Source organism: Rhipicephalus microplus, chromosome 4 (assembly GCF_043290135.1).
Source record: "Rhipicephalus microplus isolate Deutch F79 chromosome 4, USDA_Rmic, whole genome shotgun sequence".
Classification (NCBI taxonomy): Eukaryota; Metazoa; Arthropoda; class Arachnida; order Ixodida; family Ixodidae; genus Rhipicephalus; species Rhipicephalus microplus.
Genome location: NC_134703.1, coordinates 35,206,158 through 35,233,540, shown reverse-complemented (window position 1 = coordinate 35,233,540; position 27,383 = coordinate 35,206,158). Strand labels below are relative to the sequence as shown.

At 43.4% G+C, this 27,383-nt stretch overlaps 1 protein-coding gene across 2 annotated transcripts in view; it reads right to left on the bottom strand.

The window, feature by feature from the left end:
• Positions 1-22,366, bottom strand: part of Dhod (dihydroorotate dehydrogenase 2) — a 34,483-nt gene extending 12,117 nt beyond the window's left edge. Inside the window, exons 1-6 of one of the 2 annotated variants that reach the window (XM_075892541.1) lie at positions 22,168-22,366; positions 20,771-20,983; positions 18,197-18,396; positions 14,100-14,352; positions 2,767-2,880; positions 138-285 (exon numbers count right to left, since the gene is read on the bottom strand). In XM_075892541.1, the coding sequence (XP_075748656.1) occupies positions 138-285; positions 2,767-2,880; positions 14,100-14,352; positions 18,197-18,396; positions 20,771-20,983; positions 22,168-22,182 (943 nt within the window). In that variant the 5' untranslated portion in view covers positions 22,183-22,366. The remainder of the gene's footprint in view (positions 1-137; positions 286-2,766; positions 2,881-14,099; positions 14,353-18,196; positions 18,397-20,770; positions 20,984-22,167) is intronic. The other variant, XM_037422737.2, reaches the window with a different exon arrangement.
• Positions 22,367-27,383: the final 5,017 nt, after the last annotated feature.

The window sequence follows — 27,383 nt, the reverse complement described above, 5'->3', positions numbered from 1 at the left end:
CACATATGACAGAGTTACACTAACATATGCTGGTCACAAAAATAATGCTGGGAAATGAAGTGACAAGCATTGTGTTTGAAAGACCTGGAAATAAACTGCTTATACCTCTCTTGCACCTCTAAAAATGTACCTCTTACCTTTTGTGAGGCGGTATAGGTCTGAAATAGTCTGTGTGGAGAGGTCCCTGAGTGGCCGGCCACTGAGGCCCCCCGGCTCGGTTCGGTGCTTACTGTGCAGGCTGCTAGGCCGTGAGACAGTTGTGTTGCACACAACCAAGCCATCCACCTGCAAATACACCACGTGCTCTTTCAACTTGCTGCTGGTACAACGTGAAAGAGAGCACTTGCTTCTCTTCTGCAATCTGCCACAAGTATAAATTGCAGCTTGAATAAAGTGGTAGGCCAAGTAAGGGGCTTTAGCACCAGGACCTTTGATCATGACCTCTTTTATGGCCTAGGTATTGGCTTAACAGGGCAGCTATTTTTGCAGAGTTCATCTAGTAAACATGTCCGCTTCAGCGTAGTGCATTTAGTTACTCAAAAAAGTGGGGAGCCGTGACGTCACGGCACTCTTAAAACACGTCGAAGCACCGAAACAGGCAGCATATTCCCAGCATAAAGAGAACAAAAGTGGAGGAAATGTACAGTAACGTGACTCTTAAACAAACTTGGCAAGTCTGAAAATATCTCATGTAGTGGTAACCGACACACAAACCGACACCGCTTTTAACCCATAATCACCAAGCAGCCAGTTCAGGATGTAAGGTCTTTCAAATAATGTGCAACAGAATCACTCTACCTAAACTAAATCATAACAATTAATACTGCTTATCGCCATTTACGCAGGAACCCCAACTCTTTAGGTGACAATGCTATTGAAGGATTGCTAATGCACAAATAATCAAGTGCATCTATATTTTAGCTTCCACAATCAGACGAGTGGTTAAATCCTTATATCGACCAACAATATTCTGAAACAAAGGCCAGCAACGGCATGCCTGAATGTCAAGAGCAACAAATTCTTCAGGTGGCAGTGTTTACTTGACCTATAATTGGGCTCTCTCAGTCACTCATTCACACACCTGCTGGTTTGGCTGACATAATGTTTCTCACACGTAAATGGAACACGATAAATAACAAATTGCACTCAACAAATCACCGACTACCATGCTCTTTGTTGACTGTCGCCATTAAAGGATCTATGTATTCGGCCATCTTGGATGCTCGGCACTTCACCTGCATGATTATGAAACCCACATGCTGTAAAACAGAGGATGAAAACATTCGAACGTGGTGTCCTCTCGCACTCTCCTTTAGCCGACTACTATGCTCACCACTTAACCTTATCGTTTCTTCTATCAACCTTGACATCATCACCTTAAAGCAGTAAAGGAGCCTCTGAATTGCCTTCGTACCTAATAGACTTGTTCTCTGATCCATCAACATTGCCAACCGCCCATGCGAAGTGCCATCAAGCTCAACATTTTGCCATTCACTTCGACCTCCTGTAGTGATGCAATTAAGCTGTTATGGCTGCCACTATTACTTCGCAGCCTGGAATTCAAAATACAGTAGACTCTCAGTAAACGGAAATCTGTTAAACAAAACTACTGCTTAAACAGAACTATTGCCTCTGCAACACTTGGTTTCAAGCTTGTATTCTGCACCTAAGTTCACCTCTCAGTAAACAGAACTCCTGTTAAATGGAACATATTTTTCTGGTCCCTTCAGGTTCCGTTTACTGAGAGTATACTGTAGGCACAGCTTTCCATACTGATCTGCAGTTCACACAACCAGAGATTTCTCAGATTATCTAACACTTTCAACAGTGGTACTACTGGTAAGGAATATGCAGCGACACTCCGAAGTTTGTGCACTCTTGCCCTAATCACCAGCGCCGGATATCTTTGTAGCAACTGTGCTCTAACACATTACAGGCTAATGGGCCAGGGCTGGTACTGCAGAAAAATTTGTAGCACCTCAAAATTTTTATGAGCCGTATTTGGTATAGGCACACTCCTGCATAGTATACAAAAGCTCATGGAAAAGCAGATGCTTGTTGCTTTATATGTTACAGTTGAATCTCCTTATAAATAACATTTGCCGGAGAAAAATTCTTGTCAGTTATATTATGTGTCTTTTATAAGAAAAACGCCACGCTTGCTTTTTCTTATCAACCCCATTTCTATGCAGGCCCACTACTGTCTTTTACATCACTGTCTCTTATAAAGAGGTTCGACAGGTCAAAATAAATATTGTCGTAAGTGGGTTTGAGTATAATACCGAATAATTTCTTTGTTACTAACTTTTGCATTGATGCTGCCTACAACATGCAATTCTCTGTGTTTTGGCAACTAATATTCGAAATCAGTGCAGCGTCGTCGATAAGCCACGCTCACACGCTCTAGTCCTTTATCACCTGTCAGCAAGCATCGCGACACACACAGCCACAACCCATGTGTAGACTCACGTGATCTTCATATAAGAAGTGCCAAGCAATAAACGGTTCAGTTTATTTGTTTCTTACTCGTTTCTTACATGTTTTGTTACATTTATTTGTTTCTTACTGTTTCTTACATGTTTCTTACTCAATAGCTTCCGAGGCTACTTAGTTCAGACATACTCCAACACACCATTCAGTACATGCAAATGGGGGGGGGGGGGGGGGCACTGTGTGATGCAATCATTCTGCAGGCGAAGTAGCATACACAGCAGTGAAAAATGTCATCTGCAAATAAACTCATGTGGGGCCACCTAGCCAACAAACCTTGGTTTCTGTAACAACGGCTGCGATGTCCGCTTTCTCCTCATCACTCAAGTCGGGGGCAATCTTGACCAGTACAGGCAATCTTCTGGCTTGGCTGTCCCTTGCCTCTAGCACCTGAATACATGTGTAAGGACATTAGTGACTCACCGCATCTCAATGACCTTCATTTGGCCAAACTTTTGCAACTAGGTGTAAAGCTGGCAGAATAAATTTTATTAGCATCAGAGAAGAAAAGGAACAGCTGACTCTTTTAGTTTGCTGCACTGATAATGGCACATTACTGCCATCACAGGCAAAAAATGGGACGGGGGACAAGTACAAATGTTTTGTTGCATTGTACAGGTGTATATGAACAATAAACAGCCCCAAACTACACTGAAATTCTGCCACACCGAAAATGATGTAATGCAGGAAAAGGCTTGTTGTTGTAGAATTTCCCTGAAACAAGATTCTATTCATAGTAGACAAAAGTTACAAATATTTGATGCTTTTGACTACCATATGCACCAATGACCAAGCAGGTACCCCCCATCACATTTTAGCAACCTCTTCTCGGCTACTGAGCACAGCAGCAGCAGTTCTTAGGAACCCAAGTTCCGAAAATCTTTAGACAAGCGGATGATTTCTCAGCGCTTCTGAAATCTCGTGCCTTACGACATAACAACACGCTATGTCATAACATAGGGTGATGTTATGTCATAACAGATGAAATTTCACACAAGTATTTCATCAGATTTATTAAAGGGACACTAAAGAGCAAAGCACTTTTTCGCATATTAGTAAAGTACAATTTCACAATCCTGAAAACACCCCTCTTACTGCAAGGCGGCACCTGGTAAGCAAGAAAACGTGCCAAAAAAAAAAAGGTGGAGACACCACCTGGAAAATCCCGCACAAAACACTGTGACATCCTGAGTTTTTTTTAAGGCGTCCACCGGGTCTTACGTAGCGTCTAATAGATAAAATTGAAGTACATTGTAATCTGCGAGTGCCATAGCCTTAGCATACGAAGTCTCAGAAAAATTTCATTGAGCCAATGTCGCGAAACTACAAATAATAAATGTTGTGGAATTTATTACGTCACACGAGGAGATTGCGGCGCAACATTTAGAAATGATACTTTAACCTAGATTTTCTCCACTCATAATGAACTTATGACAATGAAACATATGACATTCAAATTCTCAGAGTGCAGTTTATCAATCTAAAACAACTCATTGTTTCTCTTTAGTGTATCTTTGAAATATGAAATGCATGCATATTTAACAAAGCATTTCATTTGAAGCATAGATGTGCATTCTTTTTAAAAGCTCTTCTGTTGCCATCTTGCACCAGTCAAAAGTGTTTCTTTTGGCTAGGATGATAAAGCACTCGTGAGGTTGTGTTTTATAGTTGCCTTAATTAAAATGAGGCAATGCAGAGGCCGAAGGGTATCTGTGTACATAATTTGGTGCAACCAAAGCATTGCCAACTACATTTTACACGTGAGGCCTAAGATGCTATTTTCTCACCCTCTTCTCCTCTCTAAACTTATGTGGAAGCCCCACTGATGTGGTGGACAAGAATGTACTCGCTTAAAGTCAGAAGTTCCAAATCTGCCATTTAGACATCAATATATAAATTCATCAGCAATTTTTGATGTTAAAAATCTTTGGAATCCAATTTTCGAGACTTCCTGTCCATACTGCAGGTCCAAAACAGCATTAATCGAGCCCATGCCTGGGCCACATCTGTCATGTTCATGTTGAAAGCAGCATTTTCTTAGCAACCATAGCACAGCCTGGCTGCAATACAAAAGTGTGAAAGGATAAAGCTTAGTGGAAATCTTTTGGGGCTACAGCCAACTGGGTAATGACCATAACTTTGTTTTGAAAAATTCGACTGCAGCTGAGCCTGAAAGGCAGCTTTACTGCTATACATGATATTTATGAGGTGAAGTATATTACAACTCTGAAGGAGTCCCTTTTAATTAGATGTTGACTGCATTTGTCTTTACTAAGTTCAAGTACTAGTTCGAATAATAAAAATTCTAGTGTGAATCAAATGAAACAGCAAGCACTATTAGAAAAATATTTAAAATGTCAGATATTCGCACGCACCTATGTATAACACATCTACAACAATAAAATTGGTCCTTCACTGAATGCAGAATGCATGAATGCAGCCCTATTGTTCCTTAGGCATCTCAAATGGCTGCACTCGGTGAAGAAATAAACATGCATCCAGCCAAATGTGAGACACCCTGCTGTTGCACTTACCTTTGCTCTCACTGTTCACCTTATTTATTTGGCACATTTTTAAACCCTTACATGTACTGCTCTGGACCCTATGCCAGCCACCTTTTAACAGTTCTGCTCCTGCTTCTGCCGCACATCTACATTAGCCGTCTCACCGGCAGCATAGACACAGCCAGACACTTTCCTCCAGTGCCCCAGCGTGCCTTGGTCAAAACGGTACCAAGCTTTGCAACTGTATACACACATCACCCAGAGAAGAAGAAAGTGCTTGAGCTGAACAGTCTGGACATTTACTGTAAGTCTGCTGACAAACATACACTGCTCATCACCGAGTAGAAGACCAGAGACACTGCCTGCACGGGCGCTCAGTTCAAACAGAGGATGCAATTACAGGAAGAATTGGTGGTCAAGCACATTCAGGAGATGCAATGTTTGGCAGCCACTTGCAATAGCTACGATTAAGGTACCAAATACTGACAGGAAGTTACAAGCCTGCTTGAAAATGGGAGCCATATTCAAGGTTCAAATGGTGAAGCACGTGAGAGGCGACTGTCAATCAGAAACGTCAGATGGTGTAGCATGGCCACACCATCTGACATAGAGCATCTGGTGTCAAGAGACATCGCAGAGTGTGTGCGTCCTTCAACACTTGCACCCATCTCTTTCTACTCGCTTGCAGCAGACTAGCTGATTGCATGCAGCGTTTTGCAGTAGGCGTCGCTTTCTATATTCAGTCTATCGAACACTCAGACCAATGGGGCCATGGCGGAAATGCATTAGTTGCTGGCTTCACCCCATATAAAAATAATATCTTTTTTGTTTTCGTGACAAACCAGTGCCATATTGAGATGACAATGTGGGCTCAGGTTCCTTACACACAAGAAAGGTTTCCCGGAAACAGAGGCTTTAATGATGACGCAGGACAGAATTGACGGACGCGTTGCACAAACACATAAAACACACACCAGTCTAGTGTATAGTTGATGGTCTATTGGCAGAGTGACGGCACATTCACACACTCACGGCATGTCAGGCCACATGGCATTGCTGTCCCCGAAGATCCCAGCGTATGTCGGGACGGAGGCTCGGTGCTGGGATGTTCTCGCACATTTTGCAGCGCAGTAAATGCCTGGGTCACGCTTCAGCCTCACAGGAATGAGCAGTCGCTGGGTGAACACTGGACTCAGAGGCACAAGCCTTGGGGTAACCGCACACCTGACATCTGGGAATATGGGTCCCGCCCAGGCAGCTCAATTTAGAGCCATGGCGAACTGTCCAGAACGAGATCCGCTCCCCAGCAGTTTCTTCACACTATCCCACAACATTCACACACAATTGACCATGCACTTCAAAAAGTCCAAATTTTCATCGCACACATATAGCATTAGTTCCCTTCTTTGCATGCCGTTCTTGGTCGAAACGTACCATATGGCACTGAAACAGAAATGGGAATGAGAGCACGAAAAATGAAGAAGCGTTGGGCTGAAAAAATACTTCAATTTACTGGTATACAGTCGAGCCCGCTTATAAAGAAACTGAGTGTGACGCGGCATCCGTTCGCTGTATTCAGTAGTTCGTAGTAAGTGAAACACAGCTTTTAAAAAAAGTTGCGAGTGAAAACATAAATTTTTTTTTAGCCCCAAAAAGTCTGCGATGCACGTGTTTCGAAGAGCAGAAGCGATAAGGGCGGCCTCGAATTCATTTGAAACGAGAGGGTGCTCGTGCGCCGAGGCCCATGGCTTAAATGAGGCACTGGCTCCAAAGTTTTGTCGTTCTCGCAATCCGATTCCTCCAAATCGCTCTCGCCACGTACTTCATTCACAATGCCCCAATTCGTGCACGGTTCCGCAGTGTCGGCATCATCATCGGCCGTAATTATACCATCGCAACAGATGTTCCATCCGCTCTCCCAGGTTGTAGTCGACGACGCGCTACCACAAATCGCCGCCGCATTGGTCCTGTTCGGAAGCTTCAGGCTCGGCATCGAGCCAGACGTCAACAAAGACGGCCTTCTGAAAACAGTTGCGCGCGCATGTAGCCGTCACCACCGTCCACGAAATATTCACCATCTGCACAGCTGAATACCAGGACGCCCGAAGCGGCAAGTTGGTTGCCAGGTGGTCAACAGCTATGAGCAAGCACTTAGTAATGCGGAACCAAACTCCTTGTTCTTCTTTCGCAAGTCTGCTCTCCCTTCGCCCGTCTCCACCGCTCCGCGACGCCCGCCACGCTGGCTCGAATTAGTTTCGTTTTCTGACTGGAAACGGGCCTAGAGCAGTTCCACACATTCTGGCATGCGTGTTGCGTGTGCGCGTCTTGCTCGCTCTTGGTGTGCGTGTGTGGTCATGATGGCCGATGGGAGGACAAGCACGCTTTTTCCTGCCGCTCAACAAAACGTCGAAAGTGTAGCCGCTCAAGCCAAACGGTTACACTTTCGACACATGCTTGACACCTCAGGGCTCTGTTCAGGCACATATAAAATGTCTAGCTGCGGTGCGGAGAAAAAAATGTTGCTTCTTTTTTTTTGCAATAAAAGTGTTAGTGAGCCACCGGACTGCTTGCAAGCACCATATAAATGTCGTGCCCGGGCACTATGCATCTTTTTCAACAGTGGATAGACATCTTTCCGAGCCATCGTGCTCAAATGCCGATAATAATGAGACTTCAAAGAGGTGTTTAGGAAAGCCCTCGGACTCGCTTCCACCATCACCAGGAGAACGCTTGAAGAGACTGTCACCTGCTTACAAATATTTCCTGAATTGTGAAAATGAGAAGCTTGTTAATCACATCAACAACAATGAGCATGTATTAATCTGAAAATGGTGAAAAAATGACCACCCCTGTCACGCTACAGAGAAGAATCAATCGTATGAGGTAGAACAGCCACTTATTTTGATAGACATATTTTGCCTGAAAAAAAAATACAGTAAAAGCTTGTTCATTTAAGCTCAAAGGAGACTATAAAATTGGCTGAAATAATTAGGTGGAGTTCAAATTATTAGGCAATTGCCCGAATGAACAGACATTGCGCTACAATATACTGGCATAGCCCAAGGAAGCCATCTCTCTGGAAATCATTTCGTAAATTAGATTTGCAGTGCTCTAGCACCGAACTGAAATCTGTTGATAAGTCAGTGATAAGCAAGAAACAAGCATCTAGATGCACTTATGTGAGCATTAAGCTCAAATGTCAAAACATGTGATGACATTTATGCTCCAAAATATATTTATGTGGCAGAGCTAACGCAGTATAAATAAAAGCAATCATTAAGGGTGTGCAAATATCCGCAATTTTGAATATTTTTCTTGTAGTGCTTGGTATTCAATTTGATTTGCACTAGAATTTTTACTATTCAAATTACTCTAGCTTCTCAAAGACAAAGCACAGCCAGTGTTATATTTAAAGTGACTCCTTCAAATTTTCCAAATGCTTCGCCTTATCATCTTCTTGTATTGCAGCAAAGGTACCTTTCGAGCACCACTACGGTCGCAAACCTATTGATTAGGCTTGTGCGAATAGTGAATTTTAGACTCGAAGCGAATTCAAAGCGAGAAGTGATTTTGGTCAAATAATTTCCAATAGAATTCGAATAGACTAAGAAAAATGAGCATATTTATCGTGACCTAACTAACCTGCACAATAATTTTTTTTTAAAGTCACAGCCCTGCTGCAAAGGCGGAGCAATGAACGCAATAGCAACAAATTGGGAGGCCACGCGCAGAATAGCAAGCAGATCGAAACGTGCCCCGCGTTTCTCACGCACAAATGACGCACGAAATGTACTCACAGGTACAGATGAAGGCGAATAAGCACCTCAGTTGTTACTTCGCTGTTCCTGAAAAGCGCACCCTTTTCGCAAACGGAGGCTATGCAACGATTGCAGTGACCTTGGTGTGCCCAGTAACTACAGCAGAATCGTTATGACAAAACCCAAAGGCTAGCCAAGACGTACAATTCTCCCCACTGCAAGATAAGGGCACGCAATCGAGCGTACACCCTCTTATTCTCTACACCGGCCAAAGTGTACATGAGATGAGATGAGATACATGAGATGGTACATGAGATGAGAGCTGCCGCGCGTTCACTGCGTCATTTTGCTGATAATGCTGAAAACACAATAGTTCCCCCCTCCCAAGATTCCCGCCAACAGCGGTACGTGGTAGATAAGAATAGCTTGCCGTTTAACCGTTGAAGGACGTTACCTTTGGTGGCTCAGCGGTTAACGCCTTGGATTTACGATGCGAAGGTCCCGCATTCGGTTCCGCGTGCCGGAGTCTTTTTTCAGGGATTTCTTTCTTTCTTGCGTTTTCATATATACAGTCGAACCTCGATATATCGAACGGCGCGGTGTTTGCGAAATAGTTCGATATATCCAGAATTCGATATAAAAAAAATCACGCAAAAAATGCGTCAACAGCTTGCTGAAAACAATCAACGAACCGTTCAAGCGTGGTGCAGTAAATACGCACTTGAAGATCCAAACATAGTATTTATTGTGTTGGTTTAAAATATTGAAAAAGAGTAGCCTACTTTTTGTTGGCAATGGCGTGTTTGACGACTGCATCCTCAATATAGTCCAGGCGATCCATAAGTGATAGGCCGGTGCCTTCAATTGCGCCGCAGTGGTGGCGCACAAGGGCCAAGGCAGCTACGACCTCAGCTTATGTCGGGAGCGGGGCACCATCAGCGCTTGCGGGATCCACCTCGGCAGAGTTTTCATTTGGCTGCTCAGCAGTAGCTTCGGCGACAATCTCCACATACGTGAGCTCCGCCGTTCGGAGTTAGGCCTGTCGCGCACCACAGCGCGCGACAGGCCTAACTCCGAACGCACGAACACTGCGAGCACAACGACCGATGCCTGCCGATGCTACGGGGGAGGAGCTTGCAACAAGTGCGCAGTGTGCAGTTGACACCATAGAGACTGCAACGACTGCAAGCTTTACACCCGGACTCACGCCCCAGCCACGGCGTGAGTCCGGATGTAAAGCGCGCACATGGCGCGCCCATGCCGGCTCGCCTGACTGCTTTCTCTTTCCCGGCGGCAGGGCGGGCCGCGTCCGAGACAGTCGTCTGCGTCCTTTCCCTCCTATACTTTCCTCCTTATTCTTTACCTCCCACTCCCACTTCCCCCACGCGAAGCCGTGTCGGTGCCTTCGTATTGAAAGACGATAACAGCTCCGCGCTTTTCTCTTCTCTTTCCTCATTTGAGAACCTCTACCGCAAGGCTGCGGCGCGCGTACGCCGCTACATTAAAGTGGCGCTCTCGGCGCCATCGATGTGTGCAGCATTCGTAAACGCCCGCCGCTCTACCGCTACTTTCGAAAGTTGCAGGAAAGCTCGCCGCCTGTAAATGGAGCGCGGGCGGTTTGGGGTGGCTGAATTCGATATATCCATTATATGTCAAACTTTGTTCGAAATAAAAAATCAATGCATGCGATTTCCCGCGTGATATAGGAACCGTTCGATATAGGCAATAATTCGATATATCCGTGTTCGATATATTGAGGTTTGACTGTATATATATATATATATACATATACATATACGGTGCATGGCATTGACGCCAACGGCAAAATCCGCCGAGAGTGTCTATATGATTGCTAATGCAATAAAAATGAAGTAAGGCCTTCATGCAAGTGCTTTCTTTTCTTTCTCGTTCAAAGGAAGTCAAAACAACTTCGAGAAGTAGCAGGATTTGACTTTCAGTAGGATGCAAGTGATAACCTGTAACATACAAAACGCTATTCATTACAGTTAGAGTGTATAACTCATCAAAGCAAGCTTTTAAGCTTAAAAAATATTGGCAGATCCCACGTACAGTGGGAATCGATAATATACGAAGCACAAGGAGAAAGGTTGATATGTCACTTTAAAATCAGCACAATGTTACGAGGTGGAGGTAAATAATGCCCTACATAGCTTCCGTGTCATGATTATCATGTTTGGATGTGTTGTTAACGTCGACATCTATTCACGTCGCACGATACCAAATTTAGCATATGTCGAGCGAGTGTAACTGCCGCAAGCACGCTGTTAGCATGGTATGTTCTTACATGACACGCATGTCAGGATTATCATGTTTGCACCAGTCATATACTTCATCATCCGTTGACGTCACGCAACACCGAATTTGGTATATGTGGATCTAGCAGAACGGCCGCGAGCGCATCATGCAGCCCCAATATACTCCCACGTAGCGTTGTCGCGCGCACACGCTAGCCACAGCAACACTACGTTAGCAAAACCCGAGCACTATGTCTGACACCAGGCACGACCAGCGTCTGTCAGCGTGGACCGCCGGCAACCAGCATGAAATGCGACATGCTGCATTTCGCATCAATGCGTTATCCAGACACCACTGCGTCTCCCTCTTTTCGTGACGGAGGGGCGCCGGACGTGCAGAAACGCGCATGCGTCAAAACAATGCGGCGCGGCGCATGCCTGCAAGTATATGGCAGGACCGGCATCTAGCGTGGCAACACCAGCGTGACGCGACAAAATGAACGCCGGCGTGCAGGCGCAATGCGTCACGTCGAAATATATTGGCGCCTTTCCTGGGGCGTGTAGTCATGTTCCCACATGACATGCATCTCATGTTTATCATGTTTGCACCAGTCACATACACTTTGTCATCCATTGGCGCTACGTAATACCAAATTTGGCATATGTTAAGCTAGCGAAACGGCCGCGAGCGCATCATGAATGTGGCATGTAGTCATGTTGTTACATGACACGCATCTCGTGATTATCAAGCTTGGCCATGTCATTTACCCATGTCGTCTTTTCGTGTAGTGTAATACCAAATTTGGTACATGTGAAGCTTGCGAAACGGCCGCGAGCGCTTCATGAGCGTAACATGTAGTCATGTTACATGACACGCATCTCATTTTTATAATGTTTGCACCATTATCATATCTTCATCATCCATTCACGTCCCGCAATACCAAATTTGGTACATGTGACGCTAGCGAAACGGCTGCGAGCGCATCATGAGCGTGGCATGTAGTCATGTTGTTACATGACATGCATGTCATGATTTTCATGTCGCTTGTGTTCACCATGCAGTCATGTCATACCATACCAGTTTTGCAACATGCCATGTGAACGAAACCACCGCAAGAGCTGCAGGACCATAAAATGTAAAGCATAACAAACATGTCATAATTTTCATGTTATGACTAGCCAAACATGTTCTTCATACAATCATGTTATGTCATGCCCAGTTTGGTGTTGATACCATTATTGAAACGTCCTGGAGAGCTAAAGGTCGTAGGCGGATAGACGGATGGATGGATGGATGGATAAACAGATAGATACGCTCAAAGTCGCCAAAGTTTGCTAAGACATGCTTCCCATTTTAAAAAATGATCCATTGATTTGAGGATCATAAGTTCATTTAGAGGGTTTTTTAACAGCTTTTCAAGAAGCCGTGGAATGGATTCACTAAAGAAGCTTATGGCCTCACGGATTAACCGCTGCAAAAACATTTAGAATCTGTCCAGTATGAGCGGAGTTTTGTGATTTGCCACATGCTGCAATTGCATTCTCTCTTCTTGTCTCAATGAAAGTGCTTGAAGCAAAGCCGGGAGAAATGGCATTGGAAAAGAAAATACGCCACACGTGCGCGTCGTGACCTTGAGCATTCTTTTTCTTTGAATATGCGGCTTCTCAGTGTGATTGCACATGTACGCGTGGGCAAGTCGCGGCCACCCGCGGCGGCCCCAGCAACGACCGAGCGCCCCATGCTCAAATCAGCCAATGGCTGGCACAATGGCTGTGACGAGCGATTGCTGTCATAGTGTCGTCATTTGCCACGAGAGCAATTTTTATCTGACTGAAAATTTATTGTGAATTCCAGGTCGCGTGCTGCGCTATAATATTAAGTTCACATGTTCTCAGTAGCCTCGACTATCGATTGGCAGCATTTGCTGGCCATGCCTAATCAGTGTTGGAGGGCCCCTTTAAATTTGAAGTAAGGCTTCACGGCAGAGCAAATTTCCTTTGAAAAAGTGATTTGCCGGCTTAACACCCCTACACTGCAGTGAAACCACCCTTGCAAATGGTTACAAAGGGATTAATGCAGACCTATTCATTCATATCGAATACTTCGAAATATTCAATAAATTAAATTCGAATCAAAGCGAATTCGAATACTCTACTATTCATTCGAATATTCGAAGCATAAGAATATTCACACAAGGCTAGTATTGACCCAAGAAAACATCAGTTCCAACACGGAGACGATTGATGGGGCAGAGGTGGGGGCTCAATACTGTTCCAGACCTAAAATTTGGACAGGAAGTTCGAAAAATCACACGTCGAAGATTTTCAGCATCCTGGATTTCAGATGTTCTTGCATGTTGATATCTACAAAACATATTAGGGATGCCCTAACCCGGAGGGAGCACAACCTTGTTTGCCACATCAGTTTGGTTTCCATGGAAACTGCAAGAAGAGGAGTGGCTGAGGAAAAAGCATCTTTGCCTTTTTCAGGTACAGTGGGGTCAGCAAAACTTTGACAAAACTAAATCATGCACATAAATACAATTCGGTCTCTGCATTGCCTCGTTCATGTGAATCATGAGACAACTATGAAACACCACCCTGGCAGCTCTTCAACCTAGCAAAAAGAAACACTTTTATGTTTCTATCTCATAAGAATATGCTTAAGAATCCTCTCCAATATTTTTTCTTCAACATCACTTCAAAGTATTCAAAAAGTATTCTAGAAGTACTTGGAAAATAACCAAAAAATAATCTATTTGATTTGCACTCGCACTTCAATATTCGAAATACTTCGCACCCAAAATTTTTCTATTCGCACACCTCTAAGCAAGTGACTTCAGCATTTCACACACAATAAACCAAGAGTAGAAAAACGTAAAAGTGCCATACTTTGTTCTTTCCTTTTCACGTTAGGGTTAGGGCTGTAAGGGAGAGTTATAGCCATTCCTGTACATTTTGGCATGATTGGCCAAAATCTGGTAGTGTGCCAACCAAATTGGGAGAGTTAGCACTGTCAAACCACAACAGTTTTTTTTTTTTCCACGGTCATCTAAGGAGTGTGCGGTGATGCGAAAGTGCCATGACTTTACCTTGAGCAGCAGATCCTTGAGTTGGTGCCGTCTTTGCAGTGTTCGCAGGCCCGGAGTGTTTGGGCTGGACACGTTCACGACCAGATAGTCAGCCAGGTCAGCGAAGCGGTGGACTCCCGCCACATAGTCGGCGTGCACATCCGCGCTCTCCTTGTTGCGACCCAGGTTGACACCCACGAGGCCATGCCAGGCCGAACGGCTGTCATTCAGGAAAGACCACGCCTTCTGGTGGCCCACGCTGTTGAAGCCATACCTGGGGCGCATTTATTACACACCAACTGAACAGAAGATTTCAATGCCAAGAACCCCGAACACAAGAATAGCAGACTGGTAAAGTACAAGTGATAGAAGGTAACCAGCTGAACGCAAACAAATTTGTATGCTAGGGAAAAATAAAGTCAAATGACAAATAGTCTATAGTGGGTAAGCAGCTATTTAGGCATGTTGCCAGGATTACTTAAGTTGGGAGTGGAGGGAAGACAGTCTCGCTTTAAGAAATTATTGTTTTCAGACAGCTCGCAGCACATCATAGATAGACATGTGCTTGTGGATAATACAAGGTGAAACTCCAAGAGTATGCGGAAGGATCAGTCGCTAAAGTGGCATAAAGCAACTATCGTGAGGAGAGATAAACAACACTGTGCAATGTTTTCTTTTTTTACAGAAAAACTGATTAAAAAAGTCGTTTAGAGCCCGCCTCATGTGTTTCTAACACCTGTCGTGCAAGTAGAGAGCGTTTGGTGCCCTTAGTTCTTTGGCCTTGTAGGACAGTCGTCTAAGAAATTACGAGCACCCTTTTGGTTTGCTAGATTTTTTGAAACATGTGAATTAGTATATATAAAATTGTTAAAAATAATTGCACAGGGAGAAAGGGAGCAAGAAAAAGATGGCTCAAAGCTTGCACTAATCCGTGAAAAGCTTGGTACACAGCGAAGATGAGTGGTCTCATGTTTATTAATCACAGTATTTAGGGCAAGCTTGGCTGTAACGAGGTTGAATATGGATTGCACTTGGCTGAATAAGCCTTCCCTTTACACACAAAAGCTGGCTAGCAAGCGCATTAGGGTGTGAATAAGACATTCAAGACGTCTGCAGAAGTTTTTGCCCAACGGTTTTTAACTATTGCCAGTGCTCACAAGAGCAATAAATATTTACTTTCACTTTTCATGATACCTACTCGTTTGGTGGCGGATAGCTATACTTCGGGGGCTTGTATCTATACATTTCCCCAATGCAGTTACATAAACGCATTGCGGTTGCATAAGAAATCTAGGTGAACCATTAATGCATATTTTACTATTAGGAAAGTTCTCCAACATGTGGTGACTGAAGAGGTGCACTCGAACTCGTGAGCCAGCATTGTGTGCGCTGCAGGGACCGTTAGAACAGGTTGATTGATGATTGATATGTGGGGTTTAACGTCCCAAAACCACTATATGATAATGAGAGACGCCGTAGTGGAGGGCTCCGGAAATTTTGACCACCTGGGGTTCTTTAACGTGCACCCAAATCTGAGTACACGGGCCTACGACATTTCCGCCTCCATCGGAAATGCAGCCACCGCAGCCGGGATTTGAACCCGCGACCTGCGGGTCAGCAGCCGAGTACCTTAGCCACTAGACCACCGCGGCGGGGCCCGTTAGAACAGGGTCAGGGTCACAACAGCTCCATCAAAGCAGGGATGAGAGGCAAGAACTATATCAGACGCAAAGGCCGTAAGAAGCGAGCGCATGCACAGTCGTCTAGCCCAGCCATGGCTACACACACACGATTCTATACATTTGACAAGCTTATCCCTTCTTTCTTTGTACCCAAACATGTGAGAGGCATCAAGGTCACAAATTCTGCACAGCTGTTTGAACTTTTTGAAAGCTTGTATTCGTTAAAGGTTTTTTCATCCCAATCTCCTTTTCGCAGGCAACAGTTTAACGTTACAGTTTCAGTGCAAAAAGTTCATAGCAGACAAAGAAATAATGAGGAAAAGCACAAACTTCCTACTGCTATTTTTTAAAGCAGCACACAAAGATGTCCCTGACACAAATCACAAGTATTTCTGCCTCAGAATAAGGCCAATAAAATAAACTGAAAGCCAAAAATCAACAAGCTCTGCAGCAGTACCACATGCAGGTGTATATTCACGAGTGTTCCTGTAAAACTTGCTGCTACTTTGTTTATAGTTTATTTTATCACCCTTGCACTTAGCTCACGTGCATCAGGTACAATCGAACCCCTTTATATGAGACACTGATATGAGACACTGATATGAGACAAATGGGTATATAGGATACACCAGTGTGCCTACAGTAAAATACAGGTTGATAGAAAAATGCATATGTGGTACCCTGCTTATAATAAACATCATATATAAAAGACAAGAACCGCTGCCTGGAGCATGCCTCTTATATAAAGGGGTTCAACTGTACAGTCGACTCTTGTTAATTCAAACTCGAAGGGACCTCTGAATTTTGTTTGAAGTATCAAGAACTTTGAATTATCAGAATTTTTCAGGCAGATGACTGTGGATGAGGTGACACCACACATTATGGTTAGGCATTGATTTTATCACATTTAAATTTTTTTTAATATTTTTAAACCCTAAATGCACACAATGAACAGAAAGCAGATAGATAAGGTTCACAAGTTTATTGGCCATTTACTGCTGATCAGACCTTTTACGAAATTCATGAATTGCCAACTGCTTCTTTGCTATAGGTATGAATACCAGTTGAGAAGCATCACGGTTTACCATGCGTGTGCTTTGTTTCAAGAACTTGCTTACTAGCAAAGCCTTTTTCCTTGAAGGCCTGAAGTGCTTATTTTTCCTTTTTAGACTGTGAGGATTATACTATAAACATGCAAATTTTTAAACAGTAGTGGGAAAGCAGCAGATATTTTCTGGTATGAAATAGCAAAAAGTATGACTTGACTGAATGATGAAGTTTGAATTAAGAGGCTTTTAAGTACATTGAAAGAAAAGAGGGCCAACCAAAAAATATAACTTTGTTTGAATTAACCAAAAGTAAGGATTTGAATCAGAGTTTGAATTATCATGAGTCTACCGTATATATGTTGGCAGCTTGCTTTAAGAAATTATAGTCTGAATTCAGCACTTGTCCTTGTCATTTCTTAGCCTGCCATGCATATTTTTTGAGCTATAACTAACATAATGGAATACCAACTAGCCCACTCCCACACCTTGCGTCAACATGATTGGGTTCTCCATTCATGCACTAAAGCACGCACAAGCAAACTGAAAACTTCCTAGCATAAAACTTGTTGTAATGTGCACTGCTGGCCTTGGGAATGGACAACCAGGGCAGCCTGCTACCCAGGGAACTAGCCAAAAACCCACTCAACCTGCTCCACACAATTTTATAAAAAGAACTGGAAGGCTTAGCAGCAAATATACAGCTGGCAGTATGGACGATATGGTAACAAGGAGCATTAAGCAAAATGTCAGAGAAGCAGAGAGAATTTATTGATTAACACCGATGGAAAAGAAGCTGGTTCTCAGTAACCACTGAAAGGGCGAAAATGAAATAAGGAGGGAGAGGTTTTATGATGACTCAAGGGAAAACGCTTTACTGTGCAAAGTGAGGTCGGGTTGCCTTAAAATAAGTACTCATAAATCCAGATTCAATAAAGAAGAACAATGTACAAGCTAATGGGGTGCTAAAGAAGTGATGGAACATATTCCAATTTATTGTTGCAATATCCAGCGAGCTATCCCCGTTGGTACGAGCCTAATTGAGGCCTTGGGGTTCAGGGGAAAGCATGGCAATGTGAACACGTCCGCTATAGAAGCAAGTAAGAGATGGTTAGAGTATTGGTGGAACAAAAGTAGAGATAAAGGACAGAAATAGTGGAAAAAATGAGGTCATTCTTCTCGCATCTGAACATGAAATAATTGGCCCACATTTTCATAAAGTTTATTCATTGAAAGTGGCTGAAGGTGCTGATGATGATTACAATGCTACTGATGTGTGCCCACAAAAGATGATGCTGCTCTTGTAACAGTATGCTTCCTTCACTACAGGTTCGGAACTGAAATGCCATTTTGAAATGTAAAGCTCCCAGCAGAGCTTTGGGTGACGTACCTGTTGACCACGGCCAGGTCTTCAGTGAGCCGAAACACACGTGGCCGGCGGTTTCCGGGCTGCGGAAGTGGTGTCACTGAGCCAACCTCCACAAAGCCAAAGCCCCAGTCATGGGCACCAGGCACACCTTCGCCATGCTTGTCAAAGCCAGCTGCCAAACCAACAGCATTGGGGAAATGCAAGCCAAACAGCTCTGTGCGCTGCAAGATCAGATAACATCAACTAAAACACAAGTAATCATTAATCTTAGAAGAATGTATCCAGTAGCATGCAATGCAAGTGATTAGATAAAATGAAAACATAGAGGCCCAATGTTTCTACAACAAGGCTTCCAGGACAGGCTTCCTTATCAGCATGCTGATAAGATTACTTCCAGGTTTATCTGCCCCTGTCTTGTCTGCAAATAATTGAATATTGCTGGGAAACAATACTGATTTCGTTGGGCCACAACTAGCCCTTATTAAATCTAGTTAGTATCTCATATTGCTATACGCATGCATTGTTATGCATTGTCATGCATTGTTATGCATGCATTGCTATATGCATCATTGTTATGTGATGGGAATTTACCCACAAGAACAATGAAAGAATAAAACATGGTTTACCTATCCATCACAAGAATCGGTGTAACAGAAAGGTGAAATGTGTCTTCAGAGATATAGTTAGCTGTTGGTATATTGCAGCTCGCATAATGTGTGTTGGCATTTAGTGGTGGCTATATAAATGCATTATGCAGGTGCATACACATTATTGCCTGATGGTGCACCTCCATCATCCCGACAACTATCGTCTATGATCATGATTAAACCAATGCGGTGGCTGAATTAGTAACATGTACCTGGGCACAGCATATGGTAAATTTCAAGCAAGAATGGCACTAACAAGTGCATATAATAAATGCCAGAGCTCAGTGTTCCCTCATTCAAAACATTATTTGAGGAAAGAAACAACAATTTGTGCGTTTCCCGGTAGTTGGGTAACTTACATCTCTGCATGTGTAAACACTAACGCACAGCACTTCAGAAATGCAAGAGGCCGAGTTCATTGTCCGAACACATGATGACGTTCTGCTTCCTACGGACCTGTCTCTTGCTACACCAAAACATACAGATGCATAACGTTCATATGCATGACATTCACCCTTTGATGTCATTGCCTTTCTCTGATGCTTAATGCAGCAGTTTATTTAGTTGACTGGATTGCACTCGAAGCAGCCGGGGGTAGAGTGACAGCATCAGTGCACATGGAAGCTGCACTACGCCGGTGATTAGGGATGATACCCTAGCACAACGCAAAAGACCAAGCATGTAACAGAATCGTCAGCAAGCTAAAGTGAATCACCTCATACACAATGCATATGCGGTGATTGCAATCAATGATGATAAAGTTCAATCAATGTTGCGATCAATGACCACACAGTTCAATATTGCACCGATAGCCTCCACTATGATGAGACTACCAAACTAGTGTCTGTCAGTGCTCATTAGTATTATGACGCAGTACTTTACTACCCTGCTCCGTCTAGGAGCATGGTGGTACCCCACGAACCCAGAGCACCGAGAGATGGAGAAGGTACAAGACAAATAAGGTGTGTTTGTGAAGCATCGTGTATGAGTGTCAGCACCTTTTATCACTGACAAAGAGGTTATGAGTTGCATGATTAACGAAGCACTACAGACAAAGATGAAAGGAACACAGAGTGCACTGGACAAGCGCTGGTTATGAGTTGAAATCCCCAACCATTAGCGTGCTTTAAACATTTTTTTCTTGTTCCTCTCTGTCATCTGTTCACATGCATTTCGTCATGTCACTTTCGCGCCGTAAAAGATGCCAGTGAGGTCTTGTTGGACCCGGCATAAAACACTTTTCTGTTAAAAAACGTTGCTAACGTTCAGTGCAGGCTGGGCCACTATGATTGAGAAATTTCGTAACTGTTTCAGACTATTCTAATAAAACTGAATACATGACAGAAATACTTTTGTAGCTAAAGGGAGCCCTTGTAACAATGCTGGAGTTTTCTACCATTCATGAATAAAAGACTACGCATTCCACCGACAAACAGGTCATGCAATGATCAATGACTGTACTCACCGTTACCATTGTTACTCACTTCTACAGTGAGTGTTACTCAATCTCCTTGGCACAAGTTTGCCCAATAAAGAGCTAGAATTCTATATTTACCAATCTGAGCGTTGCCTTTTTCATAATTACAACTCTGAGACAATACTGCCAATACAGGCTCATCCAACCTGGCAATCTATAATGTGATTGAGAATGCTTAGAAAGATTGTAAAGAAGAAAAGCATGTGACATATGGAGAGCTAATGAAAAGGAGGGTCTCTTACAAAACTTTCATCATAGCAAACACCTGAAACACTCGTAACTCGAAAACATATGGACGTTAACAGACAGGGACGTAAGAGAGACGTCTCTCTTACATCTTTCTTATGTTGCTGTCTCTCTTACAGCCCTATCTGTTAGCGCTAAATATGCTTTCGAGTTTTGTTTACCAAAACGCACAAGAAATGGCAATGCTTAAACACCTGAAACGGTGTGGTAATAATACCCACTCACCAAAACATCCTGGTCAGGCTTGCGCTGTTTGCGGAGCAGTCGTAGCCGTGCCACCTGGACAGCCAGCCGGTGTGCTTGCTCTGGGTCCAGCACAGCATGCACGGCCGGCATCAAGAAGCGCTGGTAGAAGTCAGCCTGCCCGCACACTGTGGCAACGCCCACAAAGCTCACTGATGCCCCAGCCACAACGGCAGCCATCGACTTGATCTTGTGCTGAAGCAGACCATGCACTTTCTCTTACGTATCAGCAATTACATTCTCTCACCTTTTTTTTTTTTTTTTGAGCTAATTTCACACAAGCACTTACGTCAATTCGCATGGGGCATTAATACTCGCTTCCAAACTCCCTCACACTTACAACTGCATTCATGCTTGCAACCCTTTGCACGTGCCCACGCACACTCAAACCAGCACTAGCTCAAGTTCTTAAACTTAAACTCAGACTTAAAGGTGCTCTTAATAACAATAACTCGTGGTTTGTGAAGTTAAATAATGTCAATGAATAAAGGAAACCATTTGGAGGAACAACATAAGGTACAGATAACTCGGGAATAAATGGTGATTAAACAATTATATAAACTAAACAACAAAAGGCAATGTCCTAAGAGATTGAGAAAGCTCGTCTCACAAAACTGTACACTTATAATTTACATCCATAAAGCACCACTGCTGAAAAAAATCACGCTTGTCAACTTGGTGCCGCTGAGCTCCAGTTGACCGGCCGGAGGTGGGCCGAACTTCTCCTTAAAAAGCAAAAAAGGAAAAGGCTTGTTCTCCTTTTCACTTTAAGCTTTGTTCATACATGCACCATTGTGTTGAATTAACTCGAAGAAGGCCAGTGTCTTACTTCAGGGGCTTTTTCATGTTCATATATGTCAGTCATCTGTCACTTTTTAAATGATATCATTCTAATCTAACTACAAAACACGTTCTGCTGCGCATATTTACACATCATGTACGAGAAATGCATTTTGTCGGACACGCTAAGGTTGCTAGTTTCCCTCCCTTAATTGTCTTCTTTTGCCTGGCGAGTATTAAGCAACCAGACCGAATGCGCACGCTTTTGCTGTTCTTTTGCACCATGCACCCGTAACAAGTTCACTCATTTTGCAAGCGTACTAGTGGATGTACTGGTAATACTTACGCACTAGCGTACTAGTGACCACCCTTCCTAACCTTAAACCACTGTCCTTGCGTGTAGTCAACTCTGTTCAGATTGCCCGCCTCGGCATGCAAGGCTACCAGCACGAGCAGAGCAATTAGAACACACGGCACGGCAAGCAGCTGCCCCTACGCGAAATGAGCAGCTATTTTCACGCTGTCCACATGTGGTAGAGCGAAATTTTACGTTGCGACGTTCTTTGGGTAACGTAGCATGCAAGGAAGAACACACTTACTGTGAAGCGGGACATCTCGTGAATATTCAGAAGGCAGCTCACAGCTTGTATACGGTCGGTACCTCAAAACACTGCGGCTCTTAGAAGGCTTCATAAACACCGGGCCGCATTAGTTTTAAGCAAATGCGGCGTAGCACGAACGGGGAACGAACGTACGTGCGCACGCACGGCGGGGCAAGCCGGAGGCTTCTTGTTTTCGAGCTCGCGCATGCGTGGCTCTGGATAGGCGGGTGATTTGAACAGTTTGAAAAAAGCGCATGTATCAGTTTATCGGTTGGTTTGGCCTTTGTTTGGCGTAAAGTGACAAAAGTTGGGCATTTTCTTTCAGTGTACAATAGCTGTACTCGGCCGTGCTCTAAGCCACGGCTACTAGAAGCAGAGGCATAGGCTTTCATAGCACTGCGTCGAATTAAAGCCCCTTTGACTTCAAAAGCAGCGACACACTCGTCTATGCACCGCCCCACACATTCACTTAATAGGGTGGGGTGAAGGGGGGGGGGGTGCTGCGACACGGGGGAGGAGGACGCAATGTTAACATTACCCCCCCCCCCCCGGAGGGGAACCTTGCGCAAGCCTATTACTGTATATGCTGCTTTTAGGAGCCTAAACAGTAACTCTAGTGCGCATGGCAGAGGAAAGGTAGCAACTGTGATGCGTGATGCGGGTGCCAGTTACTTACAGGGGCAGTTGAAATACCTAACTGTTTTCAAACATTTTCAAAAAAGAGCAATGGTTAAGCTAGAAATCGGGTGTTTATTTCAGTGATAAATACCCAATAGTATCTCTAAATTACACAAACAATGGCGGTAAAGCACATGTTTTAACAGAAGAAATATCGCGCAGCTTAAAATCAGGTACATAGTTCTATGAGTGTAGCTATACGGTGACAACCTCAGTAGCTTCTCTTCAGGATGACACCGCTTGAATACCTCCTAACTAATGCTAAATAGCATTAGTGACAAATTATAAGGCGCATCGATGATTAGCCGAAAGGGCATCATATGCACCTTGCAGAAGAATTTCGTTGACGGTGCCGAGACACACAGCCGTTCACAACTGCTTTTGCAACCGAAAAAAAAAAAAAGAAGATCTTGCTAAAATGGCCATTTTTTTCTCTCTATTCGTAGTCTTTTTGTAGGGGCGAAGCTCCTAATGACGTGGGTCTGTTCATCCCTTGTATGTATGTACGTGACCGCATATAGTTCCACCTTTGCCAACTGCTTACTATAGTCATCCTTGCAAACATCCCCCTACAGCTCATCACCGATTCACCACTTCACCTACCACAATGCAAATGCTCCTGAGAAGTAGCCATTACGAAATGCAAGAGGGTCGTGTACTTGTATCCAGGTGCGCGTTAAAGGACCATAGATTGCCCCACTGTTTCCATACCTTGTTTGTACTTGACCGTTATAGTTCCACCTTTGCAAACTGCCCACTACTTCGTCCTTGCAAACATCCCACTACGCCCCATCACCGATCCACCACTTCGCCGACCATAAAGCCGTTATAATGAAGGGGGAACAGAAGCGACCTAATAGCTACCACTTACGAATAATAAAATTTCTCGTATAAACATATACAGCGTTTGTCACGTCTTTCATGATGTAGTGGGTGGTATCCACTGATGGTTCACGGTTTATCGATGAAACCCTCCAGCACTTCACCCCACTCATAAGCATTCACTCCGTGGATATGCTCACGGTGATTTTTTTTCTTTAATGGAATTGTATAGCATTTTTTATTTCATTCAACGGGGTTTCTTTATTTAACTAATCGCGTAGAAAAAGATAACTGGAAGGTGACTTCACTGTATGGCAACAAAAATGGCGATAAAATTAAAGCCGGGATAGAGAAGTCTCAACATGGAGGAATGTGTCTTTATTGGTTTAGTGTGGGAGCAATTTTTTGCAGATGACGAGTGTCATTGATCATTGCGTTAGGAAATGTCACGACGACTCTTCTATACGGTTGCGAAAGAGTTGGTAAGTTGTGCGACCCTTTTTTTTTTTGTTAAATCTCAAAGGGACAAAGAACAAAAACATTCGGACATGCCTCTTTATTCGTATGAAAAACAGCACACAACCCAACCAATGTCATCATAATTCATTTGGCGCAGCGCTATAGCTTCCAAACATCCATAGGGTAATGACCAACTGCGAAAGACCAGGGAAAAGATTATTTTTACATAGCTATTAATACCTTAAGGGGAATCTGTGAAAAGTCGAAAACTCGACAACACCGTGCGGCGACAGAGAACGAGCATGTTGACCAGGCCCAAGCGACGCACTAGAGAAACTTTCAATTTCACGAAGAGGTGCCACAAGTTTTAACGTACGGGTCGACAGTCAAGCAAAAGCGTCATCGTTGCACTGAGAAAAAAAAAGCCGAATATTCTGCGCTGCAAACGCGCCTTGTAACTGTCATATCTTCAGAAATTCGAAACTAATAGAAAAATACTCTCAGGATTTCGTCGCTTGCATACTTGTGCAAGAAACTACACGGAGGAAGGAAAGTGAAGAAACTACATCCAACGACTCCTCTAAACAATGCCTGGGGAATGGCTCGCGCTCCCAGCGGAGTTGGCCTGCCTTCAGTTTTGAGCAAGCGCCGCGCGGTGGCGCTCGCGACTGAGACTATTATTGCTATTATTAGGAAACTGCCAAAGAACGGATCTATGATAATACTCGGGGTAGTTCTCTACTGTTTGAGGCCAGCACGGGAGTACTGCGAACCAAGACATATCGGGCCAAATACGAAGGGGTAGACACAGTGTGCAGTGCGTGTGGAGAGGAAGAAGAAACTGCCGAACACTTGATAATGTTCTGTAAAGGTCTTCACCCTATAGTTCAGGATGATGGCGCAGAGTTTTTCAAAGCACTGGGGTTTAGGGACCGGGAGGGCATAATAGACTTTAAGCGGGTAGACTTAACTAGAAGGAGGTTATCTGATTGGTGGCTAAAGTCAAGGCACGAGTGAAAATTAAACCCTTCACTGCAAAGTAGAAATCCTCAAACTCACTTTTTAAAGAAAAAAAAATAAATCTAGTTTTTGTTTTATTAAGATCACGGCTTGGTGACGCTAGCCACCGCCTGATCTATAGGGTATAGCCATATCTATTCATCCATTCATTATCACGGCAGCGGACGGTTAGGGTGGCGCACGGAGAAAGGAAAAGTGGGTGGCGGTACCACTCTAATTGTCTAACCGTGTTTTTCATCTGCAACCCATAGGGGCGTGCCAGTCGGGAGTTATTCGAGACCTGCAACTGTGCATCACTGTTTCGGAGGCTATGCAAAGTGTTGCGTTGTTGCACCGTCCGCCACAAGTGACGCTAGCGACCGAGAACATTTTAAAATGAAAGAGAGAAAGGGTGTGGCAGCTGTTTTTCTGCTCATGCATCAGGCATCTTCCTAGAGGAGGCGTTGCTACATCGTACGGTGGCGGTTGCTAGGGTGTCCCTCGTTGACCTACTGGCGGCTTAAACTCCCCAGGACCTCTCAATACACTTTTTGACTGACTGCAATTGTGGTTATGAGGATTCTATTATCCACGAATTTGTTGTGGTGACATGAGAAAGTACGTGACACATATGTGCAACTTCTCCGAATTTTTCGGTTGGCACACTAAGCTTAAATTAGCTGGCTCTTATTATAAGGACTGAATTTCGAGGATTATTATCTGAAAATACGCACCATTTTTCGCGATTTCCAAAAAGTGGGCAAGTCGTATATTGTCACACAATACAACACTTCCAATGAAGAATGGTCTTAAAGCTAAAATTTCATTAGTAAGTTTTTGTTAATTACTCATTTGAATGTAACTTCAGGTAAGACTAAGTTTTTTCCGCCTTGACATGGAGTTAGTTTGTGAAGATGTGAAGGGCCTGACTGTCGTATATTTTTATAAGAAATATATATTGTCTAAATAAAATAAAAACATTTTGCAAATCTCTTTAACTCTAGACAGCTTATGCCCTTGAATACTGTAGCCACTCTCATCCTAGCCTGCAGTTACAAAGTATTTCAGACGCTCTTGTTGATAGTGAACTTATCAACTGGCGTTTGATAAGTCCCCTTACATATAACGTTTTTTAAATGAGAAATCTGCCTTAAAGTTCAATTACAGTATCGATAGTAAAGAAATCAAATACACATAAGAATGCCCAAACCTCGGCGTGACAATAACAAGAAGTCTTAGCTGGAAATAACACATGGATAGGATCTCCGGAAACCACAACGCAAACTTGGCTTTTTAAACCAAACGCTGCTAGCCCATGCATGGAACATGGTCTACTGTCCTGTTTTTTTTTTTCTTCTTCATTTCTTTTTGTAACTTCTCTCTTCCAACTTTTTTATTTCTTTAACCCCTTTTCCCAGCACAGTGTATTACAGCCGGACTGAGCACAGGCTAATCTCCCTGTACGTCCGTTTTCCTCCTCCTCCTAAAACTTATACAATAATCATTAGATCGGCTGTGGAATACGCTGGGCATATTATCATACAAAATCAAAAAACTTGAACGTGTTCAAACAAGCGACATTCATTTACTCCCTCCCACATGAAAGTTCTCGCACCAAACTGTCCTGAATTTTTGCCATATAACTTAATTGAAACTTAATTGATGAACACGTATTTTCATTCTTGTTGAATAGCTGAATGGGGTAGCCTTAGTCCAAAAGTTTTCAGTGGCGTCGACAGCTCTCTTGAACGAAATCTGTATTTTAATTTTTCGTGAGTTATACATTTACTATTGCTTGAATGCTTGGGGGCTTATTTCTATCCCTATGAAGTGTGCCATCTCACAGTGACATATTTTGCTGTATTGTACGTGCAAATTACATCGTGTAAAAGCCCCTACGGGATTAAATTATTCAAATAATTAAATACACTACTGTATACAAATTCGCCACAGTTTTAAAAAATTGTGGTATTTGTTTGTCGGTAAAATAAAATCGTAATGTTCCTTCGTTCAAACTTGCGAAGAATCATTTCAAATTACGAATTAGGGACGTCATTGGGGAAAGATTTATAATCCTGATGCGTTGTAGTGTTGACCTAGATTTAGTATTGATGTTACTTATTTTGAATAATTCAATATCACTATCGTGCAATTGTTTTTCTTTAAAGTATCTTGCGTATTGTATCTATAGCTAATGCGTTATGTTGTGATCCATGCCTACCTTTTAATACGAAATGCCTCATTGCGATGTAAAT